At 38.2% G+C, this 13,971-nt stretch overlaps 1 protein-coding gene across 10 annotated transcripts in view; it reads left to right on the forward strand.

Annotated features, from left to right (window-relative positions):
- The window catches only part of dmd (dystrophin), a 222,473-nt gene that overhangs the window by 104,558 nt on the left and 103,944 nt on the right, over positions 1–13,971 (forward strand). For 9 of the 10 annotated variants that reach the window (XM_028010153.1, XM_028010151.1, XM_028010152.1 and 6 more), the window contains exons 9-13: positions 1,511–1,707; positions 7,608–7,736; positions 9,651–9,746; positions 10,554–10,652; positions 10,729–10,910. In XM_028010153.1, the coding sequence (XP_027865954.1) occupies positions 1,511–1,707; positions 7,608–7,736; positions 9,651–9,746; positions 10,554–10,652; positions 10,729–10,910 (703 nt within the window). The remainder of the gene's footprint in view (positions 1–1,510; positions 1,708–7,607; positions 7,737–9,650; positions 9,747–10,553; positions 10,653–10,728; positions 10,911–13,971) is intronic. The other variant, XM_028010154.1, reaches the window with a different exon arrangement.

Here is a 13,971-nt window from a genome sequence, read left to right on the forward strand (position 1 = left end):
GAGAAAACGCTCCTTTATACCTGGAGCCTTCTGCTTTAAAAAAAATAATAAAAAGAAGAAGAAGAAAAAAAAAATCCCTCCTCAGTCTTAATTCGGCTGCAAGTCTCAGTACAAGCTGGCTGACTGACACATACTCAAAGCTGTGGAAGATAATAAGCAGTCTAAACAAAGGCCTGCAGTAAATCATGAGAAAAATGGAGGGGGGGAGTGACTGAAGCGGCTGAAGGACGGTCTAAATTATGCAGCCTGTAAGATCGCTCAGTGGCGGGCATATGCTTGGATTGTTTTTAAGCTCCATCTTCACAGTTGTTTGCTTTCTTCAAGGCGTTTTTGCTCATCATGACACGAACAAACCATTTCGTTTCAGTCGGTCTTTTTATTTAGACTAAAGCAGACCAGAGCAAGCTCCATGGGATCGCTTTAGTGGAGTTGAGTTTATGTGCACTGCGCATTTCAGCAGCGAAGTGTTTCGTGCTGTAAAAACAGTTATGAAACGGCAACAAACATTACCTTCCATTATCAAAATCCTCAAGAATAATCATCATCAAAAATATTTAAAATTAAGGCTCCTAAACAGGTGGGAACTTAGTGTTTCAGCAGTTTTGCAGTTTTCTTGAAGTTTGTTCCATATCAGTGGAGGATAGTAATTTAATGTCCTTTTTAAAACTCAAGGCTGATCCTTTCTGTTACAATGCTATTAGGCTGTTAATATAATTAAATAAAACTAGTGAAATAACAAAAACTGAAATTGAGAAAACATTTTTGCTAACTGAAATAAATAAAAAGGGTAACTGGAACTATATTGTGCGCTTATAAAACTAACTGAAACCTACTGAAATTAGAGATATAATATCCTTCATTTTCATGTTTATAAATCTTCTTAACCTTTTGAATTGAGTATTTTTTTCGCCTAGTGTCCTCCATGTTCCTCCTGGAGGCGCTAAAGGCTAGTCCGTAAAATGGTGACAGGAAAAGTTGGGAGAAAACACCGGAGTCAGTCTTTGTTTAAGAATAATTGAATCCATTACCCAATCGATGCATACATAATCACAATGCAATACTTTGACCTGGTTTTGAATCGAAAAAACTAATACTGTAAATAACATTTATTTAATAACTAATCAAATTTAGCAAACGTACTTCTGAAACTAATTAAAACTATCTGAATTAGATGAAATGTCACAATGAAATAAAACTACACTACAATGAAAAATCCAAAACTGATATAGCACTGCAACACAAGCTAACTCTTTTACCTTTTTGCTAACAAAATAATGCTAACTTTATAAGATTAATGGACGGAGCCCGACTGTTTTCCAAATCCTGTCACAACCAGAAGCATTTCCAATATCTTTAATATTTCTCTTAACAGATTTCTTCCTCTCTGCCAGCTTCTAAATAGCTCTCAGCAACATGTGGGGGAGAGGAAGAAGAGAAAACGTTGGATTTGTCACATTAAGAGTGATTTTTATTTATTTTTCCTTCATTTTTTGCACTCTGTGCTCCGTAGATGTGGCCGTCTCGCACCCCGACAAGAAGAGCATCATCATGTACGTGACGTCGCTCTTCCGGGTTCTCCCCCAAAGCGTTTCCATGGAGGCCATCCAGGAAGTGGAGTCGCTGCCGTCGGCGACCACGGCCGGCGTCTCCCGCGTGACAACGGAGGAACACTATCGGATCCAGACTCAGCAGCGCTTCTCTCAGCAGGTTGGAAACCCGCGTTTCCACACACTCAGTGTTTCGTGTCTAATTGCGTTTGTGGGACAAAACTTCCTGGAAATATTCTGTGGACGGACGAGACAAAGGTAGAACTTGTTGTCCTGTAACATTTGGTGTAAAGCACAGCGTTTCAGGAAAAGAAAATCTTTAAAAAATAAACAAAAAAAAAACATTTGACAACTAGTTGATGGTCAGAGTTCCCTCTACGGTGATGTAAAGATTTATTGTATAACAAACCACAGAAACAAATTTCACAATTGTAATTGTAGTTATACAGCTGGACTGATTCTAACATGGTTTAAATCATAATGTGTTGTCAAGATGTTTCATTCTTGCTTATTTTAAACTAAAACTTGAAGTCAAACAGTTCCTTATGATCAGATTAATATCATTAATTTGGTAAAACTACATTAATCTACATACATTTAAAAAATTAATTACAATAGTTCAGAAAATTACTAAACTCAGATTAAAGATCACTAAGCAATTTTCTGTCGGTCTTGTTAACTGGCTGGACTTTGCTTGATGTGAAGATAATTCACTCTGTGAAGAAGTGCTAGTTGCTATGGGGACTCATGTCCCTCCACAAGACAGTTGAATAGAAATAAAAAAGTTAGACCAAAGAAACATTCAATGTGCAAAAACTGCAAAATCTTATTTTTGAAAAAATAAGAAAACAACACGTTGATCCATCTGGTTGTCACAGTTGCGAATTCTTCTGTGTCTTCTGACAGGTTAAAGGGAACTTTCACTTCTTCTAGCTTCAAACTAAAATGTTAGAGCTGAAATTTCATGGAAGTGAGTTAGTTTTGCTGTGTGCTCTCAGGGTTGACACACTTTTCGTCTTCCCAATCACACTCATACCTCAAGGCATTTCTTCTGCCAATGTTTCTGGACAGTGGGAGGAAGCTGGAGTACCAGGAGTTAACCCATGAATACACAGGGTGAACATCCAGCCTCATGCAGAAAGACCCCAGGGCTTGAATCCATCGTATTTCTAATCACTGTTCCATCATGCAGCCCCAATTTTAAAGTGTTGACTCAAATTTACAGTTGAATTTGACTAGGCCATTATAATACAAACATGATGCATTGATTTAAATGAGTCATTCTCAAGCCTTTTAAAGCAGATTCTGTATTAGTAAAAGCCAAGATTTCCGATTTCTGGAGAAAACAGGATAGCTAAATATTTAGCTTTCTTACTAAACTAAATATATGTTTTTATCTAAATATTTAGGTTGCAAGTTAAATATTTGGTTTGCTAGGTAAATATGTAGGTCCAATTAAATATTTAGCTTAGATTCAATATTTACCTAACCTATTTTTAAAGTGGAATATCAAAATAAAAGCTGGGTTTTGTGTATCTCTATATAAACCTCTGAATCTCTTCAGTCATTGCTCAAGCGATGTTTTTTTTTATATATTATCATCAATTCTTCTTTTATCAACTTATCCAACGTTGAAAACAGGAAATGCCAGGTGCTCCATGGATATCGAGTTGGAACACTTCCTGTTCATGTTTAATTCAATCTTAAGTTGCCATAGAGCAGCTTAAAAAGTTTAAGACTTCATGTTTATTCATTTGAAAGAGAAAATGATCTGTATCACATTGAATCAATGTATTGTCTTTGTAAAAACCCGTCAAATTATTTCAACACCAGATGGAAAAATATCCGACTTTCCAGAAGCTCATCAAAGTAACGCCTCTGGAAATGGATGCTGTAATCGAAGCTAAAGGCGATCCAACTAAATATAGTATTAAATAGAACGAATCTATGGCAAACGTTTTCATTTTAAATCTTTTCAGCAGAACAGTAAAATCATAGTTTAGAAACAGAGGAAATCTCATAGCTGAGCTCCAGTTGAGAGCTTGTTAATTTTCCCCTCTGCTCTTTTTCTCCCAAGCAGTTTCTGTCTGAAGTAGAGATCAGTGTTTTTGCGCAATTCATCTTTCTGACTGTAGGGGCTCATTAGCTTTATATCCCCGCTCTTATTTAGCTCGCAAATAAATTACACCACACTCAAGCTCACTTACAAATGCAAATCTCAGTAAGACACATTACATTTGGGGTTGTAATGTGACAAAACATGCACAGACCCCGTACCTTGCCGCGCTTTTACAGCGGCGCTTTAATTTTGTGTCGGCCTTAATTGCCAACCATCTGTACGTTGGTTCAGTCATCCGTTTCGCAGCCAGGATTTCAGGTAGCAGTCTCGGCGGTGGGGAGGTTACCAGATGTTCTCCCCGCTTGCCATAATTTCCTCCAGCTCGCTCCAAGGAACGGGCGGCGTGCTGAAGGAACGGGCTTCGTTCAGCGCCGCCGCCTGCAAACGCATGGCCTCAGAAATGAAAACCGACGTTCGATTCGACACAGAACCACAGATTAAAAGGCTGTAAAACAGAGAGAAGAAAAAAAATCTGCTCCCACGAGTGACATCTGCTCTCACCCTTTCAAGCTCAGTTAGGCAGAGGTCAGCGGCCAATCACAGCAGATTGGGGTGAAATTACTGGGATAACTGCAGCAGTCACATCGGACTCACTATTTGAGAGCAGAAAGAATAAACCTGCAAGGAATTCAGAGTCAATAACAGGACAGGGCAAGATGTGAAGGGAAGCTGGAGGATGAGGATTATGAAGAGTGAGCTGAAGAGCAGACCAAAAAAAACCCAAAAAACTACAGGAAACAAGCAAGATGACAATAAAATAAAAGATACAGACGGTGAATAAAGGTCCTGACAGGAGCTATTATTTCCCTCCTCCATCATCTGTCACCAACAACAGCACTTCTACCACTTCCTCACATTAATATTATACTACCACCTGGGGCTCAGCAGGGTGAAGGACCTTAACTTTTCATGAAGGAATATATGAAAAATAACTCGATTGAAACTTGGAGATGATTACCTAAATCTGGTGAAATGCACCGAATCCCCACACACACACGCACACGCCCGCACACACACACGCACACGCCCGCACACACACCCCGATCCATCCATCTGACGCCCGGGGCAGGTAGAGAGGAGAACGAAAGCTTGATGTTATTTTCAGGGGAACATTTGATCCGGGGGTTAGCTGCTCTCCAGCTGCTTCCTCATTGAGCTGAGTGAAAATCCTGGAAAGAACAGGTGAGGAAACCAAGGTTTCCCTCAGAAAACTTCGGTGGTGGAGTGTGAGGGCAGTCATTCATCCAGTGGCCCGTTGTGTTTTTGAGTTTAAAAAATGTCTAAAGACGACAGGAAATTTGAAAATACCACTTGATAATTATGTCTTATTTAAAGATTGGAAGATTAATACCTGAACACCATCTATAAAGTCTTAAAAAATGCAAACATTTTTAAAAAGATGTAAAAATAAAAAAAAAGCAATGCTATGTCTGGTGGGGTCAAAAGTAAAGCCTGGTGGCTTTAATAAGGCTAATAATATACTGTGGGAAACCCTGGGAAACGCACAAAAATGTCAGGTGATGGTGAATCTGAAGGTAGAATATACAGATAAACAGCTGGAAAGTGACAAATTCATGTTTTATAGTGTGTGATGGAAGGTTTCAAAAAACAAAACCCGTTACAGAAGAGCAGAGACTGAAACAGGAGAGACTGGTTAAAATGAAAGCCGATTCATGTTAGAATGTCCCAGTCAAAGGTGCTTCTACATTTATTATTGTATCCTCTATAGCTTATAGTTCATTTGTTTAAAAATAAAATAAAAACAAAGAGATACAGAGAGAGAAACTTCTCTACCTTGTGCTGGTCTAATCTCACAAAACCACAATAAAGAACACAGAAGTCTATGGTTGTAAGTGGAGGAAAAAAGCAAAAAAAAAAAAAATGTTTTTTTAAGATTCTGTTTTTGTTCAGTGCAGATAAGAGCTGACATCTGCACAGTTTGACTCCAGCAGAGATGTGAAGGTCTGAACCAAACATGCCCTCTTAGTCCTGGGCAGAAGTCTTCCACAGATGGAACTTATAGATTTTTCTTTTTTATTTATTTATTTTCTTTATGTTGTTCTTCTTCAGACTTTCTTAAAGCCTGATTGCTGTCAAGATGTATTTACTAAGCAAGTAAACACTGACATATAATTTATTCAAGTATAAAATTGCCTCTAATTTTATGCACTTAGTTGCCAACAACAATCTGTTACATAATTTGCTCCATTATTGCATTTATAAAACACGGTTTGATAGAGCGATGTCTTTACTGGAAAAAGTAGATAAATGGTGTGAGCCAAAGGCCAAAATATTCTGTGCAATTTGTCCTTCATTTATATATTTTTTAAGCAAACTACATTTTTGTTTTTATTTATCTGGCTTCTGAAGTTCCTTTACGGGGACACACTGTGACATAAAGCCATGTCAAAACGTTTAACCCTTTCTATGATTCAAGAAAAACAACATAAAAGGCGACATAGAAGAGGTTTTTAGGCCATATTTGTCAATTTTAGGGACAAATATGTGTTCTAATTGATAGCTGAATGTTATCTAAAATGACTAAAATAGTAATGCTCACTTAAAGTCTTCAAATATAGTTGGCATGTATCTGGAGAACAAGAGTACCAAGCAGTGATCCCTGTGGAACACCTAATTGTATTTAATCCATTGAAGCTAACAAACCCTCACCTCCAACTCATGATGGTGCGATCGACACCAGAAGTTGGTGATCAGTGGAAATGTGGGGTGTTTTCCCTTATTCCTCATTGTTTGTCCGAGTGGAGGGTCAGCAACTTTTACGCTTTTCCCAGCACCTGAAACTGTCGAATCAGCGTGTAGAAAGCAGGCAAATCTCCAGAAACCCACTGAGGTGGCACTTTGAACACGGCCTCATCGTCATTTCTCAGCAAAAACCCACTGAGCAAATCCGTAACCATAAATGCATTTAGACTTTGGGAACAGTTCTGAATGAGCTAAACCCTGACCACGCTCCATGTCGTGTATTAAACACAATTTTCTTTTTTTTCTTTTTTGGTTTAAAAAAAATGCCCGAGTAACTGGGGGTGAAACGTAAGAGTCACTGTATGGCCTCTGATTCAAGGAAGTAAAAATGGTTCTGAAGAAGAGCTTCACTTGCTTTGACTGTGCCACTGTTCCCATGATATAACACTGTGTCTCTGCCTGTACCTGTCTGTATCGTCTGCCTCTAAAGCTGGGTTTCCATCCAGAGACTTTCTCAAAAATGTGAAAGACCTAATGTGCTGTACTGTAAAAGAAAAAAAAGAGACAATGGTAAATAATTTTCCGTCTTTTATTATTGCATTTATCTGAAATCAGACGCTGGTAAGCCCTTTGTTTTTCATGCACAAGGCAGATTTTTAGCTAGAATCAGTCTTTTATTTTACGGACATGTTTATTCCCATCATAATCTTAAATTAACAAACAGTTTATAATTTTTTTTTTTTTTTTAATTTCAACCTATTAAATCACAGGAAAAGTTAATAATTGGATTTAATTCACTAGCATTTTCAGACAAAAATCTGTAAATCTCACATCAAACCAAACCGGTTCAAATAATTCAGGCACAACCTACCAGTTTGACTTGACTTAAATTGTCCCCGTTTGTTTCTGAATGTCCCAAAAGATTAGTTTGACATTTGGATGGAAACTTTTCGCTTCACTTTCTCCTGCATCTTTTTTTTTTTAGCCACTTTCAGACTTTCACTTCCTGCATCCCGCTCCCCCCTCTCTCTCTCCCCACCCTGTTTATTTTCTGCTTTTCACTCCTCTGTGTATTGTGGCTGTTGGGATTGTTTGCACACTGTTTTACATTCTTCTGCCTCTATCTGTCCTTTCTTTATTCTGCCTCTTTGCCAACTCTTCCCACCTCTCTGTCTATCTCTGTCCTCCTCTTCTTTTTCTTCTTCTTCTTCTTCTTCTTCTCTGTCTTTCCCTCTCAGATCACAGTGAGTGTGGCTCAGGGGCGCGTGCGGAGCCCCTCCCCTCAGCCTCGCTATAAAAGCTATGCCTACACCCAGGCTGCATATGTCAAGTCACCAGAGCAAAAGAGGAGACGTTTTACTGAGCAGGTCCGTGTCTCGCAGTGCTAACGCTTCAACGCTAACATTTGTCTGTCTGTGTTTTGGCTGAACATCTGTTTGTTTGTTTTTGCTGCCATTGACAAATGTCTATAAAAACTAGTCTGGGAATATATTTGGAAACTTGTAGCTTATTGAAATCATAATTGAAATGTTCATTATCTGATTCTAATTCAATTAAGTTCAGTTAAAAAAATCTTGTGACTCATATTCATTCAAAATTCTTCAATTAGTTATTGTTGATGTTCACAGTTTCTGCATTAAATTATGTTTAAATTTATCGACACGTTGTGATGCTCCCATTGAACAAACAGTGGAGAAAAAACTCAAGCTAACAATCCTGACAGTTTGGACGTTTTTCAAGCATTAGTTGGAAATTATCGTCACAATGGTAAATCAAAATTCTTCTCAGAAATTTATCACAATAATCAATCAGTCAGGTTTATTTGCATAACACGTTTCAGCAACAAATGTTATACATCATAAAAACACAAAAAAATAGAGTCAACCAGTGAGAAAACCAGACAAACATCACGTTTTGATGAGTGTCATCATCAAAATCATCAACGCACATCAACTATGTCGGTCAACTTTTCATTTATTTTGGTTCAAAAGCAACTTTAAACAAGCAGGGATTTAGTCCACATTTCAACCAACTCAGTGTTTTGTTCCAACACCAGCAGGGACGCCATGGTGCCAAAGGCCATCATTGATTTTGGAAAGTTGAGGGAACACCCTGAACCTGAAGTAGCTTCATTTTTGTGCCTCTCCACTCTTCCTCCAGACTTCTGGACCTTTATTACCAAATTAAGTCACAATTTTTACCAAACTGTTTTCCTTTCCACTTCTTCAACAGCGACCATCTGCGGCTCTCCCTCCTACTGGAGGGTGTCAATGACTGTTGGCAAGACAACCATCAAGTGGGCAGTGATTGTCAGCCACTTTCTGATAAACTGGATCTTGGGTTTTCATTTTTACAGAAGTAATTATGTAGTGGTTTTCCTGTTTAAGTTCAATTACTACTTCTTTTTTTTAAAAGTAAAATAGCTGGAGGTGCACTTATATTTGAAAATATGTTAATTTAATTTGGTGTGGTGGACATTTTCTGCTGGTCTGCTGATCTTTATGTTCAAAAACCAAATATGGGAATTCTTAGTTTCCCCAGAATACTGCGAAATTTTTCCTCGTCTTCCTCTAATAGCACAAATATTGCCTGTCTTCTCATCTTGGGAGTTGGTAGTAGAGTTCCAGACAAAACCTTTATCTCCTGTCGTAGCCGGATGTCTACTCTTCTTCACCGCTTGTAAACAACTTCCTGATGAGCACCCCCTTGTGGCTGCAGTAACACAGTTCATCCAGGTGCTAAGAAATAGACCCAGATAAATAAATGAAAAACTACACTTTTTTGAACTTTTAGTCAAATTTGTTTGTGTACAAATAGTTTTTTTAAAGCATTTGTAAATAGTTGCCTTGTTAACAACAAAAACATGATAATACATATAGTCATAGATATTTGCATCTGAATTAATCAGAACATTCAAAAAGTTAAATAACTTCAGAAAGTGAATTGGAATGTGAAACTCCTGAAGTGTTTATTTTTTTAGGATTATAACTTACATCTACAGAAAATGTATCATAATTTATTGCATTAAATCAACGATACGTAAAGCGCAAACTCTACAGACAAGGTGTGGGATTGGGGGTGTGAGAGAGGAACGGTTGTTGAAGCTGAACTTGCCACCATTCCTTCTCTCCGTTTGTTCTCTCTTACATTCTGGTCATGTTCCCTTCATTTTGTGCCTCTAATGTCTCCCCGTCTCCTCCACATTCACCTAATGTCTGTTTTCTCGCCCCATCTCCTCCTTTCCCTTTGTCTCCTGTCGTGTGTTTTCCTCCGTTCATCAGTTCCTGACCCGCAACCAGGAGGAGCTTCAGCGGGGCCTCAGTCCTCTGCCTCCTGGATCCACCAGCCTGGAGAGCTACCAGGCTTCACTGGAGGAGGTAAATTAAAAAAAAATTTTAAAAACTGTAGCAGCTCTCTCGTGTCATGTTTGGTTTCTGTTCACATTAACTCATAGTTACCTCATAACCCTTTGATCTCCCTTGGCAACCATTCAGCTGTGCAAAACGCATTCCTTCACTAAGCTGCCTTTTCCACAAACTTCCTCCTCTAAGCTGCAGTTTCTAAGCTGAGCTTCCGTCTCGTGTAGCTCTCCTCCCCCACTCAGCTCCTTCAGACTAGCCAGCAGCAATTAGCAAACACCTGGTGGAGCTGCACATCAGCTGAGCTCATTACACGAGCTACTTCTTAGTGTAAGGCTAATTAAAAAAAAACATTGTTATAGGGTTAATAGAGGAGTGATGCTGTGATGACTTCCTGAAGGCGGAGTTTCAGAAAGAACAGGAGTTTTTAAAGAGACAGAAGCCCAATTTCAAGGCATTAAATTACAAAGTCAAGTTTCTTTTAAGTATAACAACTGAACTTAACATAGTTGTTTGATTGTGCTCGAAAGTTTCACTATGTGTCTTGGAAATACATTATACTGTCCCTTTAAGAATCTGTGGTGAAACTTTAAAGTAACATTTCTCATGGCTTAATATAAATTCTACTTCCTCTTCACAATTACACTACTGTATGTTGCTCTATCACATATCTTCTTGATAAAAATTGAGTTTGTGGTTGCAATGTGACAAAATGTGACTTAACTTCACGGTGTGGGAATATCTTTGCCGTGTTGTAAATAAGAGTTGTAATTTTAAAACAACAGGAAACAACAACAGTAACTTGTTGAGCTCCGCTTCCTACAGGTGTTGACGTGGCTGCTGTCGGCAGAGGACGGCCTCCACGGCCAGCCCTCCATCTCCACCCATGTGGAGGAGGTGAAGGAACAGTTCCACATGCATGAGGTAGGCGGAGCAAGAGAGGAACTTTTTTAATCGATTGGAAGTACGTGTGATATATCGCCCACTCTCTTTTCACCAGGGCTACATGGTGGAGCTGACCACCCATCAGGGCAGCGTGGGACGCGTCCTGCGGGCCGGCGCCGCCCTGCTGGCAGAGGGTAACCTCAGTGAGGACGAGGACTCTGAGGTCAGGGAGCAGATGAACCTGCTGAACTCCCGCTGGGAACACCTGAGAGTAGCAAGCATGGAGAGACAGAACAGGTCTGTCGACTCTTAGTATATCTTCTCACAATCTGAATGGTTAAGCCTTAATAATCAAGAATTGTTTATTTTAGGAGGTAGAAAAGCCTCTTAAGCAGACTCTATTGTTCCTCACTGCAAATATCTTGAAAAAGACGGCGCTTTACTCATTTTTCACCTCACCGGACATTTATTTGACACTTTCACTGCCTGAAACTTCTTTGTTTTATTTGTGCTCACAGTCTGCTCATTCACGACAAGAGGAGGTTACATTTTCCTTTTACCTTCTCATAAAATTGGTCCTTCAGCCGCACACCTCCGTTTTCTTTTAAACGTCCTCCACACTCAGATATTGGTGAGCAAATGAATACATGTAGGGTTTTCAATGTCTTTTCTGCTGAACTATCAGTAAATGGATAATTAATTTATCACTTCTATTAACGTTTCACAGCGGATTGCCAAAATGAGTTGGCCAACAACGAGCACCGAGGTTTTCAATAAAAGTAAACTATTATATGATCTCCCTTTGTAATCTAAAGGAGATCATATACTGTAGGTCTAACAAAATATTTCAGTTCAGGGACCTAAGCCATATTATAGAGTTTTAAACATTTAAAGTTTCAAATATAACCATCAAGCAAGAACTAAGCGAGAACTAAAGTGGTTATATTGCTCTTCTGTCTCAATCTACTTGCACTTACTCATCTCAGTCTTGTCCAAAATGTGAATCAAACCCTACTGATGTACTGCTGGACCAGTCTAAAAATAATAAAACCTTATATTGTATTTTCTTAAGTAATTGATTTGTAATAGTTTATTCAAATATCCAGACTTTAACAATATTTCCCAATCACCCACCTTGGCTGTGTTTGTTGGTATTATCCCAGAAACATGTAGGTGTGTTGCAACGTGACATCACGCTTGCAAAATCCGAACTGTTCGCCGACAATGACTAATATTTGTTTTAGCTGTCATTTGTCAACATGCTAATTCTTAAATGTCAAGTATAAAATAAAGAGATGCAGTGCTTTGCTACTAATTATCAACAGTACAACCTCTATGACAAGGTTTTATCCCATTTCACAAGTCATTGAAAGGTTTTAATTAAAAAAAGTTGCAAGGGAGAGGAGAGTAGGTCAGCTATGCTAGCTTGACTTTGATAATCTTAACATGTAGATATGCTGTGGAACTTGCTGTGCTTTGGTTCAGTTGGGAAAAGAAATAGGCAAACCTCACACCAACTCTGACAGATCATTAGTAGTGCAGGTGTTTAAATTAGCTAATCAACCACCACTGTGTTCACACGATCGCATATTAATAACCGCAAAATAAACATCAAGCCTGAAAACATAATACTGTAACAGACTGAATGTTCTGTTCTTTGTGTGGGAAATGTTTGCTTGTGGAGCTTTTGTCTGTGTGTAGCGTAGCCGACACAGGTAGCGAGAAAAACATTACCAGTGTTTTTGAGCTTTTCTACTGTGCTTTCTATGCGTTATTTTCCCCTTTACTGTATCGCACCGCACTAAATGAATAAAACCTACATCTCCAGGTTTTATTTTGTTAACAGAATTGTTCTAGTGCGTCTGTAAAAGAGTCGTCTTTTTGCCCTCCAGCATTGTGGGCATGCGCGTCATTTCTGGATGAAAACAATGCGCAACGCATTTATAGTAGTAGGAGGAAAAAGTTCAGCCAGTTTGAAATCAATCTTGGGTTTTTTTTATATTAACAGCTGGTTACAATAAGGGAATTTGTTCACATAAAAGGTCTTTTATGTTAGAAACTTTTTTCCCATGACTACATATACTATCAGCTTTAGCACTAGCTTGTCGTCATTCTATTTATTTCCATCTTTTTCAATATCAGTTCAGAAAATTGGATGTTTGTGACTATTTGATTCAGCGCTTAGTCTGCTGGTAGTACACCCGCACTAAAGGGTAAATATATATATAGTATTTCTTAGTGAAATGTAGGCCTCTACCTCTCCTTTTGGATGATTAAAATGTTCACCTTTGAAGGACCTTTTTAAATGCCGACATTTGTAACTTGTCACAAATGGTAAATGAAAGTGGAATATCAGCACTGCTGAGTCAGCACAAGTAAATCTTCCTTCAGCTTGTAAGAAAGAAGTAGCACACTCAGTGGAAGTACGTGTTGTCGTGTGGACGTACTTAAAGGAGTCCATGACTGTGAAGTGGAAGGAAGCAGCTGCAGTTCAATCTCAGGCCAGATTTAATCTCAAGAGATTTCATAGTGAGCATTAGTGAACATTCTGCAGATCAACGAACAGATTGGTTTGGGATGAAGTGCAGAAGTTGAAAGATAAGTTTGGTTGTAAGAGAGGATCTCGAGCTTTTAGGATCTCGCAGAAAGCAGATGAACACAAGTCGAAACATTTTGTCACTTTGGCCAAAATCGGCAAGTTAAAAAAAAAAGAGAGAGAAAAATAAACAGGAAAAACAAAATACTGTGATTTTTTTTAAATTTTTTTTGCCTTCTCATCAATAAATTAACCTGCAATACATTAAACAAGTAGTCATATTTTTATTTATTTTTTTGTTGGAAAAGGATGTGTAAGTTTATATTTATGGGTTTATCTCACTTTGCAAATTTTGATAATATACGACTGTAAAAAACAATTTTTGTCACTTTTACTAAAAAGTATGTAGCTGGCCAAGTTTAATAAATTCATTAAAGTCATTTCTTGGTGTATAAAAGCCTGCTGATTAGATGTGTTCCTCACAAAAGAATGCAAAAATCTACAATAAATAAATGTATTTTGCCGAAAATAGCTCTTTGGATTGTAGAAGTTGCTGACCTGGTGCATATAAATACTTCATTTGAAGAAAGCAATCAATTGTCTCTCGGAGTAAAGATCATTTTGGTCCTATTTACTAACCTTAAACAATAAGAGTTTATATTTATGTATGTTGGAGGTTATGTTTCTTTTTTTTTTTTTTACAGCTGTTTTGTCAGAACACACCAGAAATTTAAAGCTGTGATAAAAAGAGTTTGAGCCCACGTCGGCTTCACATGCCTTCTCTCCCATCTTACTTTCACAGTTAATGAAGATCTTTACTGT

Source organism: Xiphophorus couchianus, chromosome 24 (genome assembly GCF_001444195.1).
Source record: "Xiphophorus couchianus chromosome 24, X_couchianus-1.0, whole genome shotgun sequence".
NCBI lineage: Eukaryota > Metazoa > Chordata > Actinopteri > Cyprinodontiformes > Poeciliidae > Xiphophorus > Xiphophorus couchianus.